General features: G+C 37.4%; 1 protein-coding gene across 6 annotated transcripts in view; it reads left to right on the top strand.

Moving 5' to 3' along the window:
- The window catches only part of INPP4B (inositol polyphosphate-4-phosphatase type II B), a 270,565-nt gene that overhangs the window by 167,155 nt on the left and 79,910 nt on the right, over window positions 1–23,500 (top strand). For all 6 annotated transcript variants that reach the window (XM_042829798.1, XM_042829801.1, XM_042829802.1 and 3 more), the window contains 3 exons: window positions 5,322–5,469; window positions 12,722–12,852; window positions 17,865–17,969. In XM_042829798.1, coding sequence (XP_042685732.1) covers window positions 5,322–5,469; window positions 12,722–12,852; window positions 17,865–17,969 — 384 coding nt within the window. The remainder of the gene's footprint in view (window positions 1–5,321; window positions 5,470–12,721; window positions 12,853–17,864; window positions 17,970–23,500) is intronic.

A 23,500-nucleotide genomic window follows, 5' to 3' on the forward strand; every position in this document is an offset into this window, starting at 1 on the left:
TGGAAGCACTAGAAACACACCAAAATAGTCTTCCTGTGCATGAATGAAAGGTGTCTTTTTTCTAATGATTTGTTGAGACTAGATCAAAACCAGAGAAAAACTTTGAAGAGCTGCAATTTCTCGTTACTGGTTCAATGCGAGGCTACAAGTGTTTGTGGAAAACAAAAAAAATTGAGAATCTCTAAATGGAGAGGGACCACATCTGCTTACAGAAATTACTGAACTGGAAATAGCTGGAGGGAAGGAGTGTTTGTAGGCATGGATTTATGGCTTTTCTCGGAGGCGAGGTACAGAGCCAGTTGGATGATCTGGTCAGACTTAATGCAGCTCCTTGATTCTGAATGTCATCCAGATAGTGAGTCTCAAAGCAATTCTTAGTTAGAAAGTGTTGCTGTTTGCAAATGGGTTTTTTTAATTCACTGCCTTCTTTAGGTGAAATATATTTTTTTTTGATGGGCAAGTGTTGTATTGTGGGGAATAATTAGTGGTAAATTGTTGGAGCTCTCAAAGTAGATATCAGTTTGGCAAACAGTGAAGTTGAGGCCTCTTTGCCAAGAGTGAATGCGATTCTGCAATGTATATAGACAGCACTTAGGTATCTATATTTATTGTTCTCATATACAGTTACATACCAGAAAATGGACCATCACCTTTCGCAGAGTTTTTGTGTGTTTTATTTTTGTTGAGTTGATTGGAAAAAGCAAAATTGAAAATGTCATATATGAGAAATGACAGCACACGGGATATTGGAAAGAGTTTTCAGATGCAGGCAGTTTGTTCTATTAAGTACTTATTTCTCCATTTGCTTTCTGTACTTGTGACTTCTTGCCGTGGCATTGCCTGTGCTCTCAATAGACATTGGGCATCAATTTCAAGTTTTGTCAGTCCCACTCTTTTCACCTTCTTCTTACTGAATTCCCAATTTCTTTTCTTAAGAAATTCTTTCTTTCCTTTTCTACCTCCAGCCTCTTTTCCCAATCAGTCAAGCTTCTTTCCCAGCATGTCTCCATGACTGAGCTTTGTGTAGGTTAGAGCTGTCTCTGTTGCCTGGAGATGGGCTTTCTGAAATGGGTTCTAGTGTTGCTCTTAAGAATATTGTCCCACAGGTGAGCTGTGTGCAGTGAAGGTATTCATGCACTCTGTAGCAATGACACATCTACAGTCATATGAGTATTAGAAACTAGAAATGATACATTTTCAAAAGAAGTTGACCCCTGGTGCATGTGTAACGTGTTTAGCTCAAGCCTGTTTCAATTATTTACATACTAAGATTTCTTTCCTTAGGCTTAAATCAGTGTCAGATCTTGGTGGATTCTTATGGATATGGTAATTAGAGGACTTACTGTCAGAATTGAAGTTTATAAAGCACAAAAGATTACAGATCTCATAATTCTAACACTGTAGACCTTCCTGTATTTTTTTGCCCCATTCTCCAAACAGCTGGACCATTTTAGCTGAAAATTCCCAGAAATAATTTGTTCAAATCAGGCAAAATTTTATGTGGCAAAATCAGAAGCAAGGAATGAAAGGAAAGGAAGAAGAATATTGTGCTGGAAGGTGAGAATTACAGCCTGCTTGCAGTGTACCTTGCCTGCACTACTCTCCCTGCTGTGTACATGCAGAACTACAATGACCACAGATTCCACAAACATTACGTGTGTATGCTGTTGTAAACTGCTCTGTCTCTCCCATGTTGTTTATCAGGCCTTCAAAACTATGAAACTGAAAAAAATACCCCTGTGTTTATCTTTAAGCTTGCTGGCGTTATTCTGTAAGTTAAAACTATATATATGTAACTCAGAATCCTTGAGTTTTGAGTCACTTAATGAGTCAGGGGAATGAGTATATTTCACAGATAGATATAATCATTCTATTATATCCCCAAGGATTGAATCTATATGTCTCAATGTTGAGTTATTCATTTCTAATACAGGAATGCTTGCCAGCAAACCTTTTACCCTTTGCAATGACAAAAAGAATAAAAGTGATTAAAATAAAGCAGAAATGAACAAAGTTGAAAATGATCCTATCATAATACATCTATCCTAAAAAAGGAAGATACAAATAGAAACACTAATAGTAAATTGGTATATGGCAGCTGTATGCTTTGATTTGTGTTGGATGGAGAGCAAGAATGAAAACAGTACTGGATCTTTCATTAATTATTTTATTTGCAGGAGAAGCAGTAAGAAATATATTGCATGAAGTAAAAAGCACAGAGACCCTTTAAAATGAGAATGTGCAAAAGCATGGATAGTCAAATATATGGTACCGGCTTTAAAGCTTTGTGCAATAAAGAAGTGATTTTAAAGCAAATCTTTCTTTTCTTAAACCACCGAAGTTCAAATTGTTTTTTTGTAGTGCCCTTCATGATCACTGTCTAAATACAGGAAGGATTAAATTTATGCAACTTTCACTCGTTTTAATAACTACTAGTTATAAAATCTAGTTGTAGTCTTACCATCCTTACTGTTTGGGTGCCAAAAGTCATCTGGATTTCTTTTTTAGGCCATTTGGAGAAGTAAGAAAGAAAAACATCTAAGAACTTTATGGAATCATGTAAACATTTCAGTGTTTCGCTTCACAGGAAAAGAAAATATTGTGCAGCTCTTATTGTCTACCTCACAAAGTAGCAAGCAATAATGAAAATTAGAACTAATTGGTTTCCTCCCAGTCCTTTTTTTTTTTCCTGTGTTTATAAATGAAGCTTTCTTCATAAATGCATGGAAAGATGTTTTTGCTGTTTTTTTGCCTTCCCTTTTCTTTTCTTTTTTTTTTTTTTTTTAAATAAAGAACTGTAAATGGCTTCCAGTCTGCAATTTCAGTATCATAGATGTTACCATTTAGTATCTAAAATGACTTAAAAATTCTAAAAATGAGAAAAGAAACAACTTGGGATCCATGTTTCCTAAATGATACTGGTCTTCCTTGCAGTTATGCTGCAATACTTTGTGGGTTTTTTTTTTTCCGTTGGCTTTGATTTCTGTTGTTTGTTTTTTTTTTTTTTAACTGGTGGTGATGATGAGGAGAGATGCAGGGGGAAGAGACTGTTAAGCATTCTCTGCTTAGCTAACCATTTTGTGTACGTGCATTAGGTTCTCACAGACAAGAATTTTGTGATTGTAGTGGATTGAATGTAGATTCAAGCATTGCTCTTGGAAAAACTTGATTTGAAAGCTTATTGGGAAGTAAACTTAGAAGGAACAGTGAAGACTTTTCCATCTAGGTCATCGTTATTTGAAATCTCATGGTAAATGTTATCAGCCTGCTTCATAATGAACAGGTGGTGCTACAAAATAATTAAATCAAAGAAAGAAAAAAGTGACCTGTTCTGACTGATTTCTATGTTAAGACAGTCCTGACTTAACCAAGTTTATTGAGCTCCCTCTGATTTCTGGAGACTGTCATTTTGTATCTTGTTAATGGAAGATGATTGGTGCCTTTTGTCTGCTTTGTGGATTGACAGAGGCTGTCAACATTATTGAAAATTCGATTTTATTAACATAAAAGTATCTCAGTGGAAAGCAAGGAAAATAGGAGAAATCCCGTTTTAATGAAGGAATAGAGTAAAGCCCAGACACAGGATGCAAGTTGATCGTGTGTTGAAGATGTTTTTCTGTTTCAAGGATCCTCCAGCTGTAAATGTGCGTACTGACATTTGTATGTTGGGGTATTTGAGGTGCTAATAATGAACAGAAATTCCTGTTGTTCATTTGCCATTTCCATCAATCATCTATTATGCCTGTTTTAGAATAGTAAGTCAATCTAGTTTTTCTAAATAAAATCAATCTTAAAAGCAGGAAGACTTTTAAAAGGCTTTTAATTTCTAATCAGACTAGGTAAAGAGATCTCAGTGAAATGATGGAAATAGAAAAGGAACATGAATATTTGCAGCATTCTTTTCTTTACCAGCAGCTGTTTTATTACAGATAGCTCTGTATCTGGAGTCTTGTTTCAGGCTTTTTTTGGAGGATTTCTTGATTAGTTATGCAAGATGACTTGTGTAACTTTAACTTACTCTGTTTCTCATTCTCTGTAAATCAGCTTACATAGGCAATAATGATTGCAGTGAGTTGTAAAAGAAGCTGATATTCCTAATAGTTGTCATGGTTGCCACATAGTTGCCATTGGGAGTTAAAGGGTTGATGCTGCAGTTTCCTCAGAAAAGAATGAGCTCTTTAACTCCCAGTGCACTGCATGGTATTTTGATGATGAAAAACTATGAAACCATGACAGTGGTATATATCATATTGACAAGAAGTTTCTTCTCAGCACACATGAGAAATGCTTTTGTTTGAGTTACAGACCATTCAGTGGCAAATCAATGGAAACCTGGTCTGAGGCTGCTTATTCCATAAGGCTGGTAGTAGAAAAGTACTTTAGGTGGTTTTGAATGGCTGTCTGAAGTCATTCTGCATTAGCAAGCTGGTAATGTGTGCGTTTAATGACAGTAATTTGTGTCCCATGAAACTTGCTTACGAAGTCAAATGATAGTTTCCTATCTCAGCTTTTTACCAATAGTTAGGAGTGGGGTGGATTTGGGGAAGAAAGGAGAGCACAGAAATTTCCCATCGGAACACAATTGAGAGGTCAGAGCAGAAATATTGCCAAGATGCAAGAGCTTTAAGGTGAAAAACACTGTGGGTTTTAAGGATAAACTTCTAAGACATGAAGCATCTTGGTTTTCCTAAATATTTTCATTTTCTTATGCCAAGCTATGAGTTACAGCCATAATCTGGGAATAGAGCATATAATACATTTGCAGGATAGTAATCTTTATTTCTATGGAGTACCAATTTCTTCATCATATCGGTGGTAAAGTTTCCATTAACATTAGGAACACCTCATCTATTAACATTAGTGACTCCTTTGCGTACGTATCATGGAGAAGATGCATCGAATACTGCTAAGCCGCAGGACACTCTTCACTTGTCCAGTGAAATTTATTATTCATGTGATTCTAGCAGATAGTAGGTGATAGCACTGACTGCGACAAGTTCATTGTTTAATTGTGCGTTTTGTTTTTCCTAGCTGTATCTTAAGTATAAGAATAGAGAGCATAACTTCTCTTTCTACTGCACTGAAGTAATAAATTCACAGAATACCTGCTGTGATTTATCTGCTATATTAGCAAAACTTGGTCCTCTACGTGCTGCTATAATAAATAAAATACTAATGTATTTAATAGATTCTTAATGGCTTTGAAAGTAATTCTGCAAGCAACGGGAGGGAATAATGTATTGTTTTTAGATATTTTGTTCTCATAAATTTTCAGTCATATAACCACAGGAAAGCAACCTTATAATTTTTCTTCCCTGCAGTGTTAAAAAACCCGATCTGTAAGTTGTACAGATTTCCTACTTCTGACAACAAGTGGATGCGGATCCGGGAGCAGATGGCTGAGACCATCCTCTCCTTCCATATTCCTAAAGAACTGATCAATCTACACATAAAGGAGGATATGACAAGGTAAGGATGACGAATAAAGGATGAGCAGTAGTAAATAGTACGTGTTTTCTTAGTAAAAATAAAATACACGATGGGCTAAAAATATGGATTGAAACTGAGAAATAGGCTGGGTGTACTGTTCTAGGGCAGCAAAGCTGGTGAGGGATGTGAGCACATGCCTTATGAGGAGCGGCTGAAGGAGCTGGGAATGTTCAGTCTGGAGAAGAGGAAGCTCAGGGGAGACCTTATTGCTCTCTATAATTACTTGAAGGGAGGTTGTAGTGAGCTGGGAGTCGGCCTCTTCTCTCTTGTAAATGTTGATAGAGTTAGAGAGAATGGCTTCAATCTGTGCCAGGGGAGATTTAAGCTGGATGTTAGGAAATGCTACTTGTCTGTAAGAGTCAGGCACTGGAATGGGCTGCCCAAGAGGTGGTGGAGTCACCGACCCTGGAGGTGCTCAAGGAACATTTGGATTTTGTGTTGAGAGACGTGGTTTAGTGAGAACTGTTGGTGATAGGTGGATGGTTGGACTGGTGATCTTGAAGGTCTTTTCCAACCTTGGTGTTTCTGTGATTCTGTGAGTCTTTGGATTTGTGAGGCTTTACAGTTGAAGCTGAACAACAGAATTGTCAGAATTCTTTAAGACTGCAGTGATTCATAAGTTCTGAGCAGCGATCTGTTTTAGAGTACAGTCATGACTTGAAATGCGTAAGGATCAACATTTGGTTAACAGCATTTTTGGAAAAGCCAACGTTTTTTAAAGATACAAAACATGATAAGGGTGTGAACTATATTGTAGTGTTTTGTTTTGTGCTTTGCAATGCTTAATTTCTCAGACAAATATTATGCAAGCAAAGGCAAGTAGTATGGTTGTAGTTAGTGAAGAAGCAATGAGAATATAAATCGCTTTTCTTCTAGCTAATTTACCTTAATTGACATGAGAAAAATCTATAAAAATAGTTGAATTTTGTTATCTTAGCTCATGTTGGGCCTTTTAGTCAGGAAAGGCATTACAAAACCAATGCCGTGTGAATGGCCTGGGAAAAAGAGGGGGAGCACTAGTGGCCTTAAACTCTTTGTATGTTGAAATTCCCACTTCATGTGCTAAAACTGCAATTTGCCCTTAAATAGAACTGTAAATTCTGCTGGTCCAATGGGGCAAAAGGTTTCAAGTGGTCTCGGGCTTCCCTAAATGCTTACCTGCTTTTCCCAATAGTGCTCGATGATGCAGGAAAATGTTGCTACTTTTGCCATTGTACTTGCCTCACATAAGTGGATGTCTTGTCTCGTGTAAGAGTAGCCTTGTGAGCTAATGCTGCATCCCTAAGGTAACCTGTGTGCTTTCAGGTAACCCCTCTTCAGCAACCGAGCAGGAAACCTTGCCTGTGGATGTTTGCAGGAGGTCCTGCAGTAGGGGTTCCAGTCTTAATAATAGCTGTTAAGCCCATCTACTGCATCTGTGTGGTTTTCTTTTTGTGACAGTCCACAATCTTGCATGTAATAAGTAAGTAGACTGCTATGGACTTAGTTGTAGTGATGATGGGTTTTAAAAGTATATGTGAATTGGTATAATATTTGATTTTTTCATTAGTACCATGTTTAGGTGTTCATGACCAGATCTTGTTTGAGAATATTAACGCGTAAGGGTTTTTTTATAAGCAATAAAAATAGATCATGGTGACTGTATAGCCCATCTGCTACTCAAATTTAGATTTCCCAATAGATAAATGCTATTTAGGAGTTAGAGAATTACTTTAACCATTTTTATTTCTTATGCATTATCATTTCCAAAACCACTGTGCAAGTACCAGTACTTGGTGTTGTTTCACATTCACATCTCTTTGGAACAACTCATAGTATTGTCTTATTGTTTGTCTGTTAAATGATCATCCAATACCCACTGAAACAAAGAAATGCTCTGAGGAAGAAACATACTTAAATATGGCTTGACAATTGAAGCACGTGCTTCTGGTTTTTCTGACTGCCTGTGTGGTTAGCTGTGAAGCCTGGTTAGAAGTTTGGGTGTGACAGTGAGAGGAACAAGTTGGTTGCATCAGTCTGAAGGAGGAGGTAAAAAATCGAGAGAAGCAGGAACTTTTGGTAGGATATAGGAGATTGGGGTGGAGTGGGGACATCTGTGTCGCTTATCAGTGTATAATCACTTAGGTTGCAGCTTCAGCTTTGTACATGGTTTGCTGTCTGAAATAATTGCAAAGATGTGTACTCCTGCAGACTGCATACGTTTGGAAAGTAGTAAGTTAAAGGAGAAAATTGTTGTGCTTGTCCTTGAACTCTTAAAAAATTTAGACTGTACTTTCTCAAGGCTATTCTTTCTGAAGAACTCATCTCTACCTGTTGTTTTTTCCCTGGTTAGTGTGAAGGAATAAATGCTTTTGTCTCAGCCCGTGTCGTACTATGTTTAGCATGTTTCATTTTATTCCTTCAGTTTAGTCAGGTTGCTTCAATACTGTCAGGTCTAAAGCAGTTACTTATAATATCCAACTGTAATGTTAAACCTGTTCAGTATTACAGTACTTTTTTTCATAAGTTTTAAGATTGTTTATCACTTGATTAAACTAGTGTTCTTTGTTAAGAACAGAATAGTTTCTTTTTTTTTTTTTAAACTTGATTCTCTGAAATATGTAACCTCTGAGAGTATTTAACATTGTTTTTTAGTATGGTGTAATGCTTTTAACAATATTCTTCCATTTTTGATACTAACCTTTGGACCTCCTTGGAAGAAGTTTCAATAGGAGGTTTGTGGTCATTTTTTTGTTCTAAAAAAGGTGATTTAGTCTACTTTTCTGCTTTTTATTAAACAAGTTTCCTTCTCCAGGCTTTCCAATGAGTGCTTTCCACACTCCGAAGTATTTCTTGACACAGATCTTCTCATTTGCATTCATCCCACAAGACTAGCAAACTAGTTTTTCTAACACGATAATTATGAAAAAGGCTACTAGTTTACAATAACTAGTTCAGAAGGTTTGTCAGCCTGTGTAATTTAAGCTTGTAGTTGTAGAAGCAGCTTGTGTTGCACTAAATCAGCATAGCAAGAGAATTGTGGAACTAAAGTAGAAACTACCATACCTATTTTTTTCAAACTTGAACTGGCATATTCCAACTTTCCTGCTGCATCAGGAATGGCTGGCCTGTCTCAAGTCCAGCATACTTTTTTTGTGTGATCTCTGCTGGTCAGTAAAATACAGACTTTGCAATCTGTTTTGGGAATTCTTTCATGCAGCATTCTGGAACGAGGAAAAGTTTTGAATTGTTAGGAAGACATGTGCATTGCTTTTGCCTTTTAATACAAAAATTGGAGTGGACATTGATCTTCTGAATCTTTGCATGCTATTTTTAAAATTACTTTGTTTTGAACAAGGGCATGGCGAAATTGTTGTGTGGATGTAGGTAGTATATAGGTAATAGTTATGTTTCTGATAGCACTAAGTTGTCTGCTATTTTGTCATTTCATGTCTCTTGGGGATGCAGAGAGTATAAGTTAGAGGCATTAAAATGTAAATGATTTTAATAGTTTTACATAATATTATTTTTACTCAAGTCATAAAGGTCTGCATTGTTTTTTTTGAATGAGTACTGATCAGTAAATTGGAATAAAAAAGCACCCACGAAAGTACTTAGGTGCTTGAGTAATCATGCAGTTAATAATATGATGAATCTTGCCACATCCACGAATTCAATCTGAAAGAAATAAAGTTCTGAATAGAAACTCTCAGAGGTAAATGTTGCTTCAGATTGATGATAGAAGCGAAAGCGTTGTCTTAAAAATCTGACTCAAGCTGATAGCTCTGATTTCACATATATGTATATATATGTGAATGTATATAATGTGATGGACAAGGAATTGTTCATCACCTGCTGACATCATGAGCTAGACCCTTGAACAGTGGAAGATAAAGAGAGATGAACTCCCACCCCCTTCATAACTTTTCTTCAGCATGATATCATAGAATTGTACAATAGTTTGGATCGGGAGGGACCTTTAAGATCTTGTAGTTGCACCCCCCCTGCTATCAGCAGGGACGCCTCCTTCAAGACCAGCTTGCTCACAGCCCCATCCAGCCTGCTCTTGAGCCCCTTTAAGGATGGGGCATCCATGATGTCACAGGGCAACCTGTTCCAGTGTCTCAGCACTCACATGGTAAAGGTTTTTTTCTTAATATCTACTCTGAATCTGCCCTCATCCAGATAAAAGCCATTTCCTGTCATCTTGTAACTGGGATGATATGGAATATCCCTTTGGCCATTTGAAGTCAGCTGTCCTAATTCTGCCCCCTTACAGCCCTTGTTTATTATGAGACAAGAACCTGGAATGGCCTTCGCTCTGTACAACACTGCTTAGCAGTAACTATAAACATGGGTGTGTTAGGAACGTTGTTTTTCTGCCAGAACCAAAATGTAACATCATACTGGATGCTCTGAAGAAAAGCAGGTCTGTCTCTGCTGAAACAAGGACAGCAGTGTCAGAAAAGACTGGCATGTAGACAGTTTGCGGGGCTTAACAAGAAAATTTAGAAAGCAGAGCTTGAGTTTGATTCTGTAAGAAGAGTTGAAGATGATGCTGAGCACGGTATTTGTCATTTGGTATTTGATAAACAAATTGCCTGAAAAAGACCTAAAGAGAGAGGTTTTGGAGTGAGTGAAGAAAATGATAAACAGATCTATTTTACTTAGGTAACTCTAGAAGTAATGCTTTCTGTTTTTTTTCTGTGCAAACTACAACAGATACAAAGAGCACAATAACACTAATTAATAGAGGAAATTCTCAGGGACAAAGCACTGTTCTTTCAATGCTTTCGCCACCATTAGCGATGCATTTTTGCTAGCCATCAACAAGAGGCTGCATACCACGCTCATAAAAATCCATACTGGCAGAGGTGACCTGCTGTTTCAGAGCAGCTACAACAGTGGCTTTGCTAGGAAAATGTTGCCTACGCAGTCTGTCTTTCATCAGTCTGAACAGATGGAAGTCAGAAGGTGCCAGATTCGGATTCTATGGATCTAATATGAATCCAGATATTATATGGTGGATGGGGTAGGATAGTGCAGCCAAGGTTGACCATGTGCTCCATGGTCTTCCAACTGCTGTGGGGCCTGGTGTTATCATGTTGCAAGAGAAAGATTGTCTTCTGCTCTGGCCTGGGTCTGGAAGTTCTGGCTTTCAGCATATTCAGGATGGCAGTGTGCAGGTCAGAGCTGGTGTTTTTTTCTGGGCTTCAGAAATGTTGTTTTTGTTCCTGAGGGAGCATTTGTGGCACCCACCTAGTGCAAACTGTGGTTTTCCAATGTTGCTACCATGATTTCCAATGCATTCAAGCCAGTATTCAGCTCCATTGGCAGTTCCATGGCTGTCATCTCCCATTTTGTGTGGATGTGCTGATGGAGATGCTCTTCATGTGGTGGTGTGATGGCTGTCTGTGACAATCTGAAACATGGATTGTCTTTTACTGTCATCACTGCTGAAACACACCACCCACAGCCTCACTGAGCTCACATCCACTGTTTGATCTCCATAAATGTTCAGGAATCATCCAAGAATGTCAATGGGTGCCGTGTTTGCTGCAGAGAGGAATGCAGTGATACGCTTTTGCTTCATATGCACTTCCACATCAGATGCCATTTTACCGGTGTCCCTCTGCTGCCATGGCAACAAAATGTAACGTGATACTGTCAGGAAGGTTCACACTCGGTTGCTATACCTCCAATATCTACAATATCTGTCAGGAAGGTTCACACTCGGTTGCTATACCTCCAATATCTCCAATGTCTGATGGTGTGGGCCAATGTAAGCAAGTAGGAGGCATTACTTTTGGAGCAGCCCTCGTACGATACTGAGATTGCTGCAAACTTACTGCTGTGTTAATAAATTGTTCCAAATCCCATGCTTGAATTGAAAACATTAATTAGTTACTTGTCCTTTGGGATGTCTGAAATATATTAAAAATACTGATTTCCATCAATTTCACAGCGGTTATTTAATGTGTTTACTGTTTGGAATGTATTTTGAATCTATTCAGTGAAATAAGTTCTGGTAGAACACATTGCAGTTTTGTTAAAAACGCTTCAAAGATGCATATATATTTAAAATATATATTTTATACATATATATATTTATATATGTTATATAGAAATGCAAATGTATGTATAAACATATATATATAAAAAGAGAGAATTTGAATATCACGGGGTGTTAGTATGGCTTTTAAATTGCATCATTTCCAAAGTACTTTGTTTCTGTTATTTATCCTTTTCGTTGAGGGTTGCCAACAATTCCGATAAGGCTTGGTGCTGTGAAGTACTGTTGATGGAACTTAACTGTGGAAAAAATCATTCTCTTTTTAGCAGTGACTGAGAACAGAGTTGCACTGAATCACCAGTGTGACAAACTCGCAATACACAAATAGTATCCAAATCCAAAATATTGGATTGATTATTGTTTGGGAAAAAAAAAAAGTGACTGTGCTGGTTAGTTTAGGAAGTTAGTGAGCTCTACTTTGGTCCGGTTGACTCTCAAGAGCGTGTACAGGAAGACTGATAATTTGCTGAAGGATTTCCTTTTGCGTTTTAGTGTCGTGTGTGGTTACCATAACATTGCTGTTTTGACCTGATGAGCACAGCTGTAAGGCTGAAGATTACGTTTTAGAGAAATTGTCACTTTCTGTTTTGTTCTGTTTTACAATAAAGAAACGTGGGGGAAGAAAAGCTTGGAGGGGAGCAAGCTTGGTGTAGGGGGCATGTGACAGAACTACTGTACTGATACATAAACAGACCTTTGTAGAAATACTTCCGCAACAGTGTGTATGAGAGTATCCAAAGAGTAGACCTTATAAAGAAGCTTTAATCGAACTGTTGGAAAAGGAGTGTAGTTTGTACTCTATGCAGTGGTGCTTAATGTGTCTTCACAAAGTATTTCTTATTGTGGACACAGTTCTTTGGAGCCTGGAAGCATTCTTGCCTACGGGGAAGAAACAATATTTCACTTTGCAGACCACTGCATTTATACCAGATGAGTTTTGAATGTTAAATTATTGTAGTATTCAGTGATTTGACATTCTTTATTGCATGGTTTAAAAATAGAGCTGAAATCAGCAAACTTATTAAGAGGCGTGAAAACAGACCCGAGATAATAATTTTATTTCATTTGGGTAGGGCTTTTGATGTTTCTTAATAAACTATCTTGGATTAATTGGATTCATTTGGATGAGTGTTAACGGATTAAGGAATTAAAGCCGTCTCTTTTTGCCTTTTGATACAGGAATCAGGAGCTTAAAGACTTGGGAGAGCTTGCACCTCACTGGGACAATATGCGCAAAAGTGTTATTGCTCACTGTGATCAGATGTTGAGCATGTATCAGGATACCCTCGCAGAGCTTGGAAAACATACAGGTATGGAAGTAGCCTCCCCTCAGCTAGAAAATGTAACTGTCAACCTAGTCAATGCTTATGATGTACTAAAGTACTCAGCAGAAATAAAACATACAAAAACAATATAATCATTTCATTTCTGACATACCAAGAGGTTCCCTGCTTCTTCTGTTGGTTTTTTTTTTTTTTTTTTTCAAGGCATTCCAGCATGTTTTCCCAATTAAGGTAGCTCATGGTTATACAGCAACCAAAAAACTGGAAAAGTGGCTGTGCCTCTTTAAACTGCATATTCCCTTGAATGTACTGCTCTAGTAATATTGAGTACAATCTGACAGCTGGAAACAGTCTTAGGGAGTTCTGTCAGGTTTTTTGAAATACTGGTTGCATTTAAGAGTATAGAGAACAACTGTAACACGTTTTACATATCCTTAATGCATTTGTCGTTGCCCAGGTCACGTCAGAAAAGCACTTAATTTATGTAGGGTGCACAGTCTGCCCACAGTCCAGAAGTAGCACTGTGTAATACTTTTGCTTTTTTTCCACTTGTAGTGGTCTGATGCGTGTGAGGTGTTCAGTTATGTTTGTCAGCATCTTGTGGAATGTAATGTATTGTAGTACCCACACGTGAGTTAAGACAGCGTCAGTGACAAATGTACAGAGAGGCAATGGGTCTTTTCATCCTGTAAAATTCTTCATAAGGTGAACAAGAAAATACTGCAGAATAAAGTATTTATGCTTTTGAGTTTATTTTGATTGTTCGCAAATAATTTAAAGAACTTAGGATAACTCTTTTTATTTGGGAAGACTGCTGGATTACTTCCTGGCTAACGCTCTATTTTGAGCAAGCTATTTTTTCATTCATAGCATGCCTTCCACCTCCACTATTGCTTTTGAGATTGTTCTGGAAGGAATTGTGTAATTGTGTGTTCTGGAATTGTGTTCTGAGTGACTGCAGAGCCCTTGTCGCTGCTTTCTCGCTAGTGATGCTCATGATCACCACCTTATTATGCATTTTCTAAGGCTGTGCTGATATTATTGGATATACTGTTTCACTCTGTATTCTCATTATTAGTTAAGTGACTCTGTATGTATAATCTTGCCAGAGGTTAGCAGGACTTTGTGCATTGTGTGTTTACATATAGTGTTTGGTTACATCTTCTGAAATATTCGGTAATTACAAGGGTTAACTTGCATTGTTTTAACTATTCCTAGCTTTTTACAGTTGTGTAAAAAAGCCCCTTTTTTTTTTTATTTACTGAGGAAACTGTATGACTTCAGTTCAGTATACAACTAGATAGTTTTAGAGACTACATTTTTCTTTCACAGAATTGGGCAAGTTTTTTTATAACATACCTAGTGCATTTAGTAGGTGAGACACAAATCCTTCTTTTCCAAAATAAACATTAAAACTGTCAGGTTATCTGTTATCCATCACCTTATAGTAGAGAACTGAGCACATTATTTGTAACCTCATATTATTCAGAGATAGCTTTTTTTGGGGGGGTTACAGGAAAAGAGAAATCCTGTTTTAGTGTGTCAACAAAAAGAGCCCTTAACTGAAACAAAACGTTTTGGCAGCAGTGGGGGAGGAAGCTCATCTGTTACACTAAATGTGGGATAATCAATAGCATTTTGGTTGCACAACTGTAATTTCTTGTTTATGATTGCTTACCATCATCATAATATCCCAATTATGTTTTTGTCAGACTACTGTGTGAAATGACTTAAATTTCAGCATTTTAACTAATACATATCTTTTAATGCTTTGTTACTTAGATTTTGAAAGCATTCCATAAAATATAATATGCAAGGAATCATACAGATGATGAAAGGAATCAGTGTGTTAATTAACACTTTGAGGAAAACATTAATATGACCTTTTGGGATTTAAAAAAAGGGGAAAAAAAAAAAGTAAATTGTGCAAGACCTTTATTGTGACAAAGATAAAGATAGAAAGATAACTAGTCATAGCCAACGTGAGTTCAAAAAAGGAGAGTCCTGTTTAATTTAAACTCCTTTTAGGACAAGGTTATGAACCCGGTTGACCAAGGAAAATCAGTTAATGTAATCTTTTCGAATTTCAGCAAAGCCTTCAATATTGTTTTCAGAGTATTCTTATGGACAAAATATCCAGCTAACACTTAGACGAGATCATAATGTGATGGGTGAGCAATAGGCTGATGGATAGGGTAGGACAGCCTGACCAGGAACTCTGTGCACAGTTTTGGCACCACAGTATAAAGAGGACCTTAGAGAGCATCCAAAAGGAAGATGGTGAAGGGTCTAGAGGGCAAGGTGCTATGGTGAGAGGCTAAAATCACTTGTTCAGCTCAGAGAAGAGGAGGCTGAGAGCAGGTCTCGTGATGGCCTACAATTTCCTCAGGAACTTCTTTTGTGACAGTGATTGGGAATGGCATGGATTTGCTCCCCAGGGCAGTGGTCACAGCACCAGGCTGACAGAATTCAAGAAGTGTTTGGCCAAAGCACTCAGAAATATTGTTTGATTTTTGAGTGGTTCTGTACGGAGCCAAGAGATGGACTTGATGATTTATAATTCTAACTGTGGCGGACCAGGGAACCCAATGTTATTGAAGAGGATAGAGCCAGCACATGAAACAAAGTAGGAACTTGACTTTCAAAAGTAAGCAGTCTAATAATTGTACTGAAGATTTGAGCTAAATGAGGAGGTTTTAAGTTGGAGGTCAACATCGAGGGACATAACTAGATTTCATGTCTTGAACTACTTTTTTCCTCAGTAATATGCTGTTGGTAGAATAACTGTATTAGGGAAAATCCTTATTTTTTTGGTGTGTTAAAAAGCTCAGTGGTATATCTGTACGTTCTAGAACGTATGAATAGTACAGTAATTGTGAAGACGACAATATTTACTTAGTCCTGTACTGTATTTATTCATATTGAAACACAAATTGAATTAGATGATAAATCCTTTCGGCAGTAACTGTTCTTTCAGAGTTCCACAAAGATCTAACATTTTTTTTTACATTACATACGGTATGTATGTGGAGGTGGAGATAGGGTAGGGAAGGGGTGGAGGAAAGGGAATTTAATTTTATGTATGTGTATGGAGTCAGACTAGAACACCAAATTTGTATTTTAATCCTCTATGCAATGAAGGACTTTGCTGCCTAAAATTCAAGTGAAATCTGGAACAGATTTAAAGGTGGCTGAGAGTTCATTTTGCTTTTAAATTTCATTTCTCTGGCAGTATTAGTCTATATGGCTTGTACTTAGGTTGGAACTTCTATCCAACTATAGCTGCACACATTGCTTTTAAAATCTTGTGACAGCTCAGGGCATATCCTGCTTATTTTTGTACTGAACTTGAATGACTTGCAGTTCTTTCGCGGTGTAGTGACAGAAAGCCATCTTCTCCTGGGCACATGGGTGAAAATACGGGTAGTGCAGGCAAAATGCTGGCTCTAACAGCTGACTGGATGGGGTGAAACTTCTTTCACCCTTCAGGACTTCAGGAGTTACCTGATGTTCCAATATGTTGTAATCTTTACGGAGACATTAAAGTGGTCTTTGCAGAAGTTATGTTTGAGTAATAGGAATAACGAAGGCACAGGTGAGTAAGACGTATGTTGAATGCTTTGAAGATGCCTGCCTAGGATGAGAATGCAGGATTTGCAGCCAAAAAGAGTGACCATTAAGATGCATTTTTGCACCTGCCCTCTATGGTCTCGTACAGGTGGCCTCAGCCCATCAGTCCAGCCTGTCCAGATCCCTCTGTAGGGCCTTCCCACCCTCAGGCAGATCAACACTTGCTCCCAATTTTTTGTCACGTGTGAATTTAGTGAGGGTGCACTCAACCCCCTGGTTTTCTATCAAATCTGAATCAGTTACTCCTAACAATAGCTTTTTACAACCTTTGCTCTACATCTTCTTTCATGTTGTTATTATTTTAAGTTGTTAAGCAGCCTATGCAGGTCTACAACTCATAGACGAAGTACCTTTTCCTTGCTTAGCGTTTTGCAAATATTTTAGTACTTCTGTAGCGTTGCTTTATGGCGTCATTGGTGCCATCTGGCAACATTTGCACTGGGAGTCTGAAACATGCTTAGTTGCCTTGGAATTTGCGGCAGTTCAGACAGATAACCTATGGGAAATTCTGTCTGAGCAAGTAAAGAATTTCAAATGCATGTTTTTCTCCCTACACACAAGAAAATATTGAACCTTTTCAGGTATTTTTGTGGGGGAATGGAGAGAAATTGGAGATTGAAATCAGAACTAATATCAAAGGAATTTTATTTTAAACTATAAACAGGTAAGATGGCAGGATGCTGAAAAACCTATCTTAGTTGTGCTGCCTGAGTGAGAATGTACGATCACCTCTCTTTACTTACAGATGACCTGTGCCTTTGTATATGTGCACTGCTAAATATCTCCAGATAAATCTTGTTTATTCACATGAGGCTTTGATTGTATACCTTTCTACCACCATAGAGTTGCTTGTAATCTCGTCCTTCTGAAACGTGTAGCCAGATTGTTGGGTTTTTTTTTTTGAGAGCATTGTGCTTTTTTTCTGATACTGGATTTTTTTAAGAATAGGAGTTCATAGCTTTTCTTAAGCCATTTTATGCTTCTATAATTGGAGCTTTCTACGAAGAATACATAGCTCAGTCACTGTAATATTTTTCATTTGATAAAAAAAAAAGTTGGTGAAAATGTCGTACTATCATAGCTCTGTACCACTGTGTTTTTCAAACAGAATAAACATAATGCCCATTAACTGTGGCATTATTTCTAGCAGACCTATTTCAAGCCGCAGGAAAAATATGCGTATCACCTAGAATAAAAAATTAAATTGTTATGTGAATTAAAAGCTGTTTTGTTGCTTGCAATATGGATACATGCTGAGACTCAGTTAGTGAACCATTCTTCTCTTATTATACAGTTACACATTAAAAGTAAATTAAGGAAGGCTACAAGTATTGTCCTCACATTAAAAAGAAGACAAAACATCTGCAGGGTGCTTAAGATAATGATTCTTTAAACTTTTTTTTTTTCAGGTTCTTCCTTCAAGTCAAGCTGTAGCAAAGGAGAAAAAACATTAGAATTCATCCCAATAAATCTCCATCTGCAGAGGATGCATGTGCATAGTCCTCGATTGAAAGGTAAAGCATGGTTTGCAGAGAAATCCCCTAAGTATGACAAAGTATACTTAAAAATGCAATTAAACTGACAGCTGAGAGCTATGGTTTTCATTTTAGCCTTTTTTAAGAAGCAAAAATGTAAATTTATATATCCAGTTTCAGGAGTCAACATCATGTGGATGTATAGCTTTTGGATGAAACCGTACAACCACTGTAGGCCTGAAAGGCAGTCTGTTTAGAGAGTTCAATGTCGATGATTTTTTTTTTTTCACTTAATTGAAGGATACCAGCAATAGTTTTGTTCAATTGTTTAGATGAAATGTAAAAATGCTTCAGAAAAAAAAAGACAGCAAGTTTTGGTGTAGAAAATTGATTCTTCAGTAAATTCATCTGCAATTTGAACTTAAGTGAATTTGGAATACCATTGATGAGGAAGTAATTTTACCGGGAAGAGTGACTTTTAAAGAAAATTTTGAGATTAATTTCATGTGGTTTTTAATTTGCCCTCCACTCAAATTCAGTGTAAGATATATGCAGTATCCCATGATATGGACTTGCTGTATGACTATTCCTTGTTGTATTATTGTTTTTTCTTTTCCTGATAATCATAGAATCATTAGAGTTGGAAGAGACCCCCAACGGTCATCTAGTCCAACTGCCCTGTTGTGGACAGGGACACCTACAGCTAGATCAGGTTGCTCAGACTCCCATCCAGTTTGACCTTGAATGTCTCCAGGAACAGGGTTTCCGCCACCTCTCTGTTCTGGAGTGTCCACCACCCTTAACATAAAAATCTTTTTTCTTATATTCAATCTAAATCTCCCCTGTTCGATTTTGAAACCACTATCCTCTCACTACAGACCCTGCTAAATAGTCTGTCCCCTCCTTTCTTATAGCCCCCCATTAGAATACTGAAAAATTGCCATCAAGTCTTCCCAGAGCCTTCTCTTCTCCAGGCTGAACAACAGCAGCTCTTTCAGCCTTTCTAATAAGATGGAGTTGATGAATTCATTATTTAAAAACTTGTACTGCTGTAGAGGTATTTAATTATTCATTTCATTTAATGGTCCCTAGAAACTCAGTGTGGACATGTCCTGTCATTGTTTTATGTCCAAATATGGAACCTGCCTGCTCTCCTGCTTGACTGAATTTTACTCTCAGGATTGTTTGTCTGCCTGTAAATATCTAAGAAGTTGATTGAGATATTTCTAAAGAAATTGAATATGTATTTTCCTTAGAGAACAACTCGTAAGTAAATCATGAGAACAAAGAAATGACCAGCTACGTCTTCCTTCACATATCTCTAAGGAATTTTGAATCCTACATGCACACGTACTCGCTGCTGAGACTAATGAAAGCTATGAGTCTGTGCTGAAACCTAGAAATCACGTCCGATATTTTCTTGCCTCGTCTTCTGAAGCCACAAGCTTTTGATACTGACCACAGATCTTGGAAAACTGAGGGGTTAACTACATTTCTATTGTATTATTTTCAGTAAGAATTTCAGGAGTTTGATGCTCTTCTTGTGCTTAGGACTTCTCAAACAAATACACACAGAATATGTGTGAATTGGAATACATTTGTAATTGTAAGTGTGGTTAAAAATATTCAGTTGTGCTAGTGCAGATCTAATACTGTATTGTTTCATACTGACGTGCTGCATGATATTCAGTAGTATTCACATGTGTTTAGGGCAGTGACTGAATTTTTCATTATGATCTGTAGTGCCAGTGGTTGTGTAAAAGCCTGTCTTACCTTTCTTGTTTCTGAGGTGTTTTTCTTTCCACTGTGGCACTGGAGATAGTGGTAGAGCATGCTAAGTTTCTTCCCAGAGATTGTAGGGCGGACTCATCAGCATAGGTGATGTAAATAGCCACGAAGAAAAACGTTATTTCTAAACTTAATGTATCCTATTTCCTAGGAATCCTTAATGAACCCAGTTCTGCTCCTGTCTAAATGAGCTCTTTCAGTGCTATTCTCTATGTAAGCATTTTCTTAGTGTTAAATGCAATTACCTCAGAATTATCGTGAAAAAAGAGTATTTATACCTTCTGGAAAGTGGGGATAATTTCCAATAATGTGTTCTGTCATTTAATAGAGAAGTCTGCTCTTTGGATGTAGTTTTAGCAGCATCCTATGCAAATGCAACATTATGTTAGATGACCATAGTATAGTGAATGCCTTATAGACAGAGATCTGTTGAATTTGCATGTACTCTACACATGTGCAAATTACACTTCCTAAGGTGTCTTAGCAATACAATCTTGTACTAGGCAGATTATATAATATTAGAGCTGCTTCAAAAGCAATGCCTCCCATTTTATTACATTGGCCCACCACATCAGAGGTGGGTATTGGTGTAGCAGCAGAGGCTGAACCTTCCTGACAACATCCTGTTAAATTTTGTTGCCATGTGACAGATGGCAGCAGAAGGACATTCAAGTAAAATGGCATCTAATGTGAAAGTGCTTATGAAGCAAAAATGCGTCACTGAATTCCTCTCTGTGGAAAACATTGCACCTATTGACATTATTTCATTTCTGAACATTTTTGGAGACCAGACAGTGGTCTCCAAAAGTGGTCTTAGAGGCACAGCCTCTAATAGCCATAATAGAACGATGTGCACTGTTTTCTGGGATAGGAGAGGGGTGATCATTATGGATTTCCTGAAGTACAGAAGAAACATAAGCTCTGACTTATACATTGCTGTCCTGAATAAGCTGAAAGCTGGAAATTCTAGAGCCAGGCCAGAGAAAAACACAATTTTCTCTTGCAGCACGATAACACCAGGCCCCACAGCAGTTTGAAGACCGTGGAGCACATAGCCAATCTTGGCTGCACTGTCCTACCCCATCCACCATATAATACCTAGATCAATATAAGATCCATAGAATCTGAATTCAGACTTGTACCTGGTCAGACTGATGAAAGGCAGACTGCGTAGGCAACATTTTCCTAGCAAAGCCACTGTTGTAGCTGCTCTGAAACAGCAGGTCACCTCTGCCAGTGCAGATTTTTATGAGCGTTGTATGCAGGCTCTTGTTGATGGCTAGCAAAAATGCATCGCTAATGGTGGCGAAAGCGTTGAAAGAACAGTGCTTTGTCCCTGAGAATTTCCTCTATTAATTAGTGTTATTGTATCTTAGTATCTGTTGTAGTTGCCATGCAAATAATTAAGTGAAATTACTTCTAGAGTAACTAACGTTGTAAAAACAAACAATAATTACCGGATTGTCACGTTATGTATTGGTGATGTTCCTCCACTGAAGGGTAGAGGGAAAGAGACTTCCTATTGCCTGTTAGAACTGTACTAGTTGACTATTCTTTTTTTTTTTTTTCTCTAAAGAACTGTGCCTTTAAAAATCTTTACAGTGTGACAGAATGTGACAGCACGACTTCTAATTCATCTAATGTTTTGAAGTTAGTTAATAACTCTAACAAAAGTAGTTACAGATGAAATTGCTGGCAATTTGTAGCCCTAATTTTGTTGTTTCAAGAAAACCTTTTTGGGAATAGTGTTTTTATTTGCTAAGTTGTTAAGTTGACTTTACAACATACAAAGAATGAACCACGCTATTTATCTACGGTTTTAGCACTAATTTATTTTGGTTTTGGCTAATTTTCTCCATTTTTTTCTTGAAACTAGAAACATATCAGAATTTTCTTCTAAATTTAGATATTTCTTTAAACTCTAAAACTCTCCCTTTTTTTTTTTAATGAGAGTTACATAACACTGTTCTAGCTACATTCATCTTTGGTGACTGTGAAGCATTAATAATGATGAGAACTTGTGTTAAAATCTGGAGGTGTATATATGCATATGTTTTTTTAAAACTGATGTCTTACTTATAGGGAACTCTTTATTTCCCTTTACACTAAATTAACTCGTCATTATGTTTAGGATGTTTTGGTAGCACTATATTATAACAAAGACAGGAGAAAATTGAAGGTGATTGTACTTGTTTTTTGTTGGATAAATGGTTTTTGTATGAATTACTCAGCATCCCATCTGTTTGGTTTACTGTAATAAGTTTCATTTTATGAGCACTGAAGAGCTTTGTCTTTTATTGTATGGTGATGTTTTTGAACAGTTTGTATCATTTGCTGCTCGTTCTGGTGTGAGCAGCACACTGACATTAGGTTGATTCTTTTCCTCGTTGCCTTTGCTTGTCGTGTATCAAATGGCAGCCAGAGTATCACAGGAAGGGCGAACCATTCACGCAAGCGTGTGAGCCATAAAGCAGTCATTTAACCCTTAAGCTTTCAGATACTTTCTGTCTGGGGATGCAAGGTAGTTGTTAATCACATCTTATCATATGCATGCCTATGGATACGTACTGTTTTGTTCAGCATTTCCAATAGTAGGGTTGCTTTTACTGACCTTTGATTGAGGTTATTATACAGTACCGACTTGGAATAGCAGATAGCTGTATGTTTAACTTTCCAGTAGGAACATCTTTGAGAAAAATACCGTTTTACTCTGAAGTAACTGTTATCTGTATCCCTATCTATTTGTTAAGCACAACTTTTTGGTCTGTTCATCATACTGCGGAACATAAATGTGTGTGTGTGTGTATATATATATATATATATATATATATATATATATGTAGTTCTGATTTTGTCCCCGTTTATACAAAAAACATACTTGTTTCGAATGAATCTGGTGGGAAGTTGCCTCTGTGTCCAGTTCAAGACAATGACTGCCTCCTGTGAAGGCAAAAGAGTTGTTTCAAGTTCTAAACTGAGCTGTGCTTCTAGAAATCTCTCAGCTCTTTAAATTGACTGGATTAAAACAAGGTTTGTGGAACTGTGTTGCAGTGGTTGTCCCCATGGTGCGCCTGTTTTACTCAGGACACAGTGATGAGCAGGTAGTTAATACATCTGCAAGGAGAAGGAGTTGTGATTTGGCAAGTGTCTAAGCGTTTCACTTGTATAAGGAGCGGATGAATGTATCTTTCCAATAATTAAAGTGAAATATTAAAAGCCCGATTTCCTCCTTTTATTTAATGCTTTGGTGTTGTTTCTTTCCCCTTTAAATTCTGAACTGATTATTTGAGGGAAAAGTTTTTTTCTTTTCCCTCTCCTTCTTCCAAATATCAATTAATTTTTAGTTTTTGTGGAGCATGCTGACAATGTGACACAACTCCCATCACTGTTAGCGACATTTTAAGCTTTTTCTCTGCTGTGGATTGTTGTCAACACTTGTCTTTTCTTGACATGGGTGGTGGTTCTGAGTCACTGGAACATTGCTGTACCAGTACACTTGTGCTGACAGTGCACACCTTTCATGAGGAGCTGCACTGATGTGTAAATGGTAAATAGAGCACATCACAAGGAATTTTTCCCAAGATCGCACCACTTTCCAACACAGTGTATTCTGGAGAGGTAGAACAACCCGTTTTCTTTGCTGACCTTAGTCTCCCGCGTTCTTTTTGCACGTGGGAGGTAGCTCAGCTTATCTGGATGTGTTTGCATCTGAATGAGCTGCTTCTATATATATATATAATATGATATATATATATATATATATATAATATGATATATATATA

This window comes from Centrocercus urophasianus, unplaced genomic scaffold (assembly GCF_019232065.1).
Source record: "Centrocercus urophasianus isolate 14NV4802_14NV808 unplaced genomic scaffold, USGS_Curo_1.0 seq_32, whole genome shotgun sequence".
Lineage (NCBI taxonomy): Eukaryota > Metazoa > Chordata > Aves > Galliformes > Phasianidae > Centrocercus > Centrocercus urophasianus.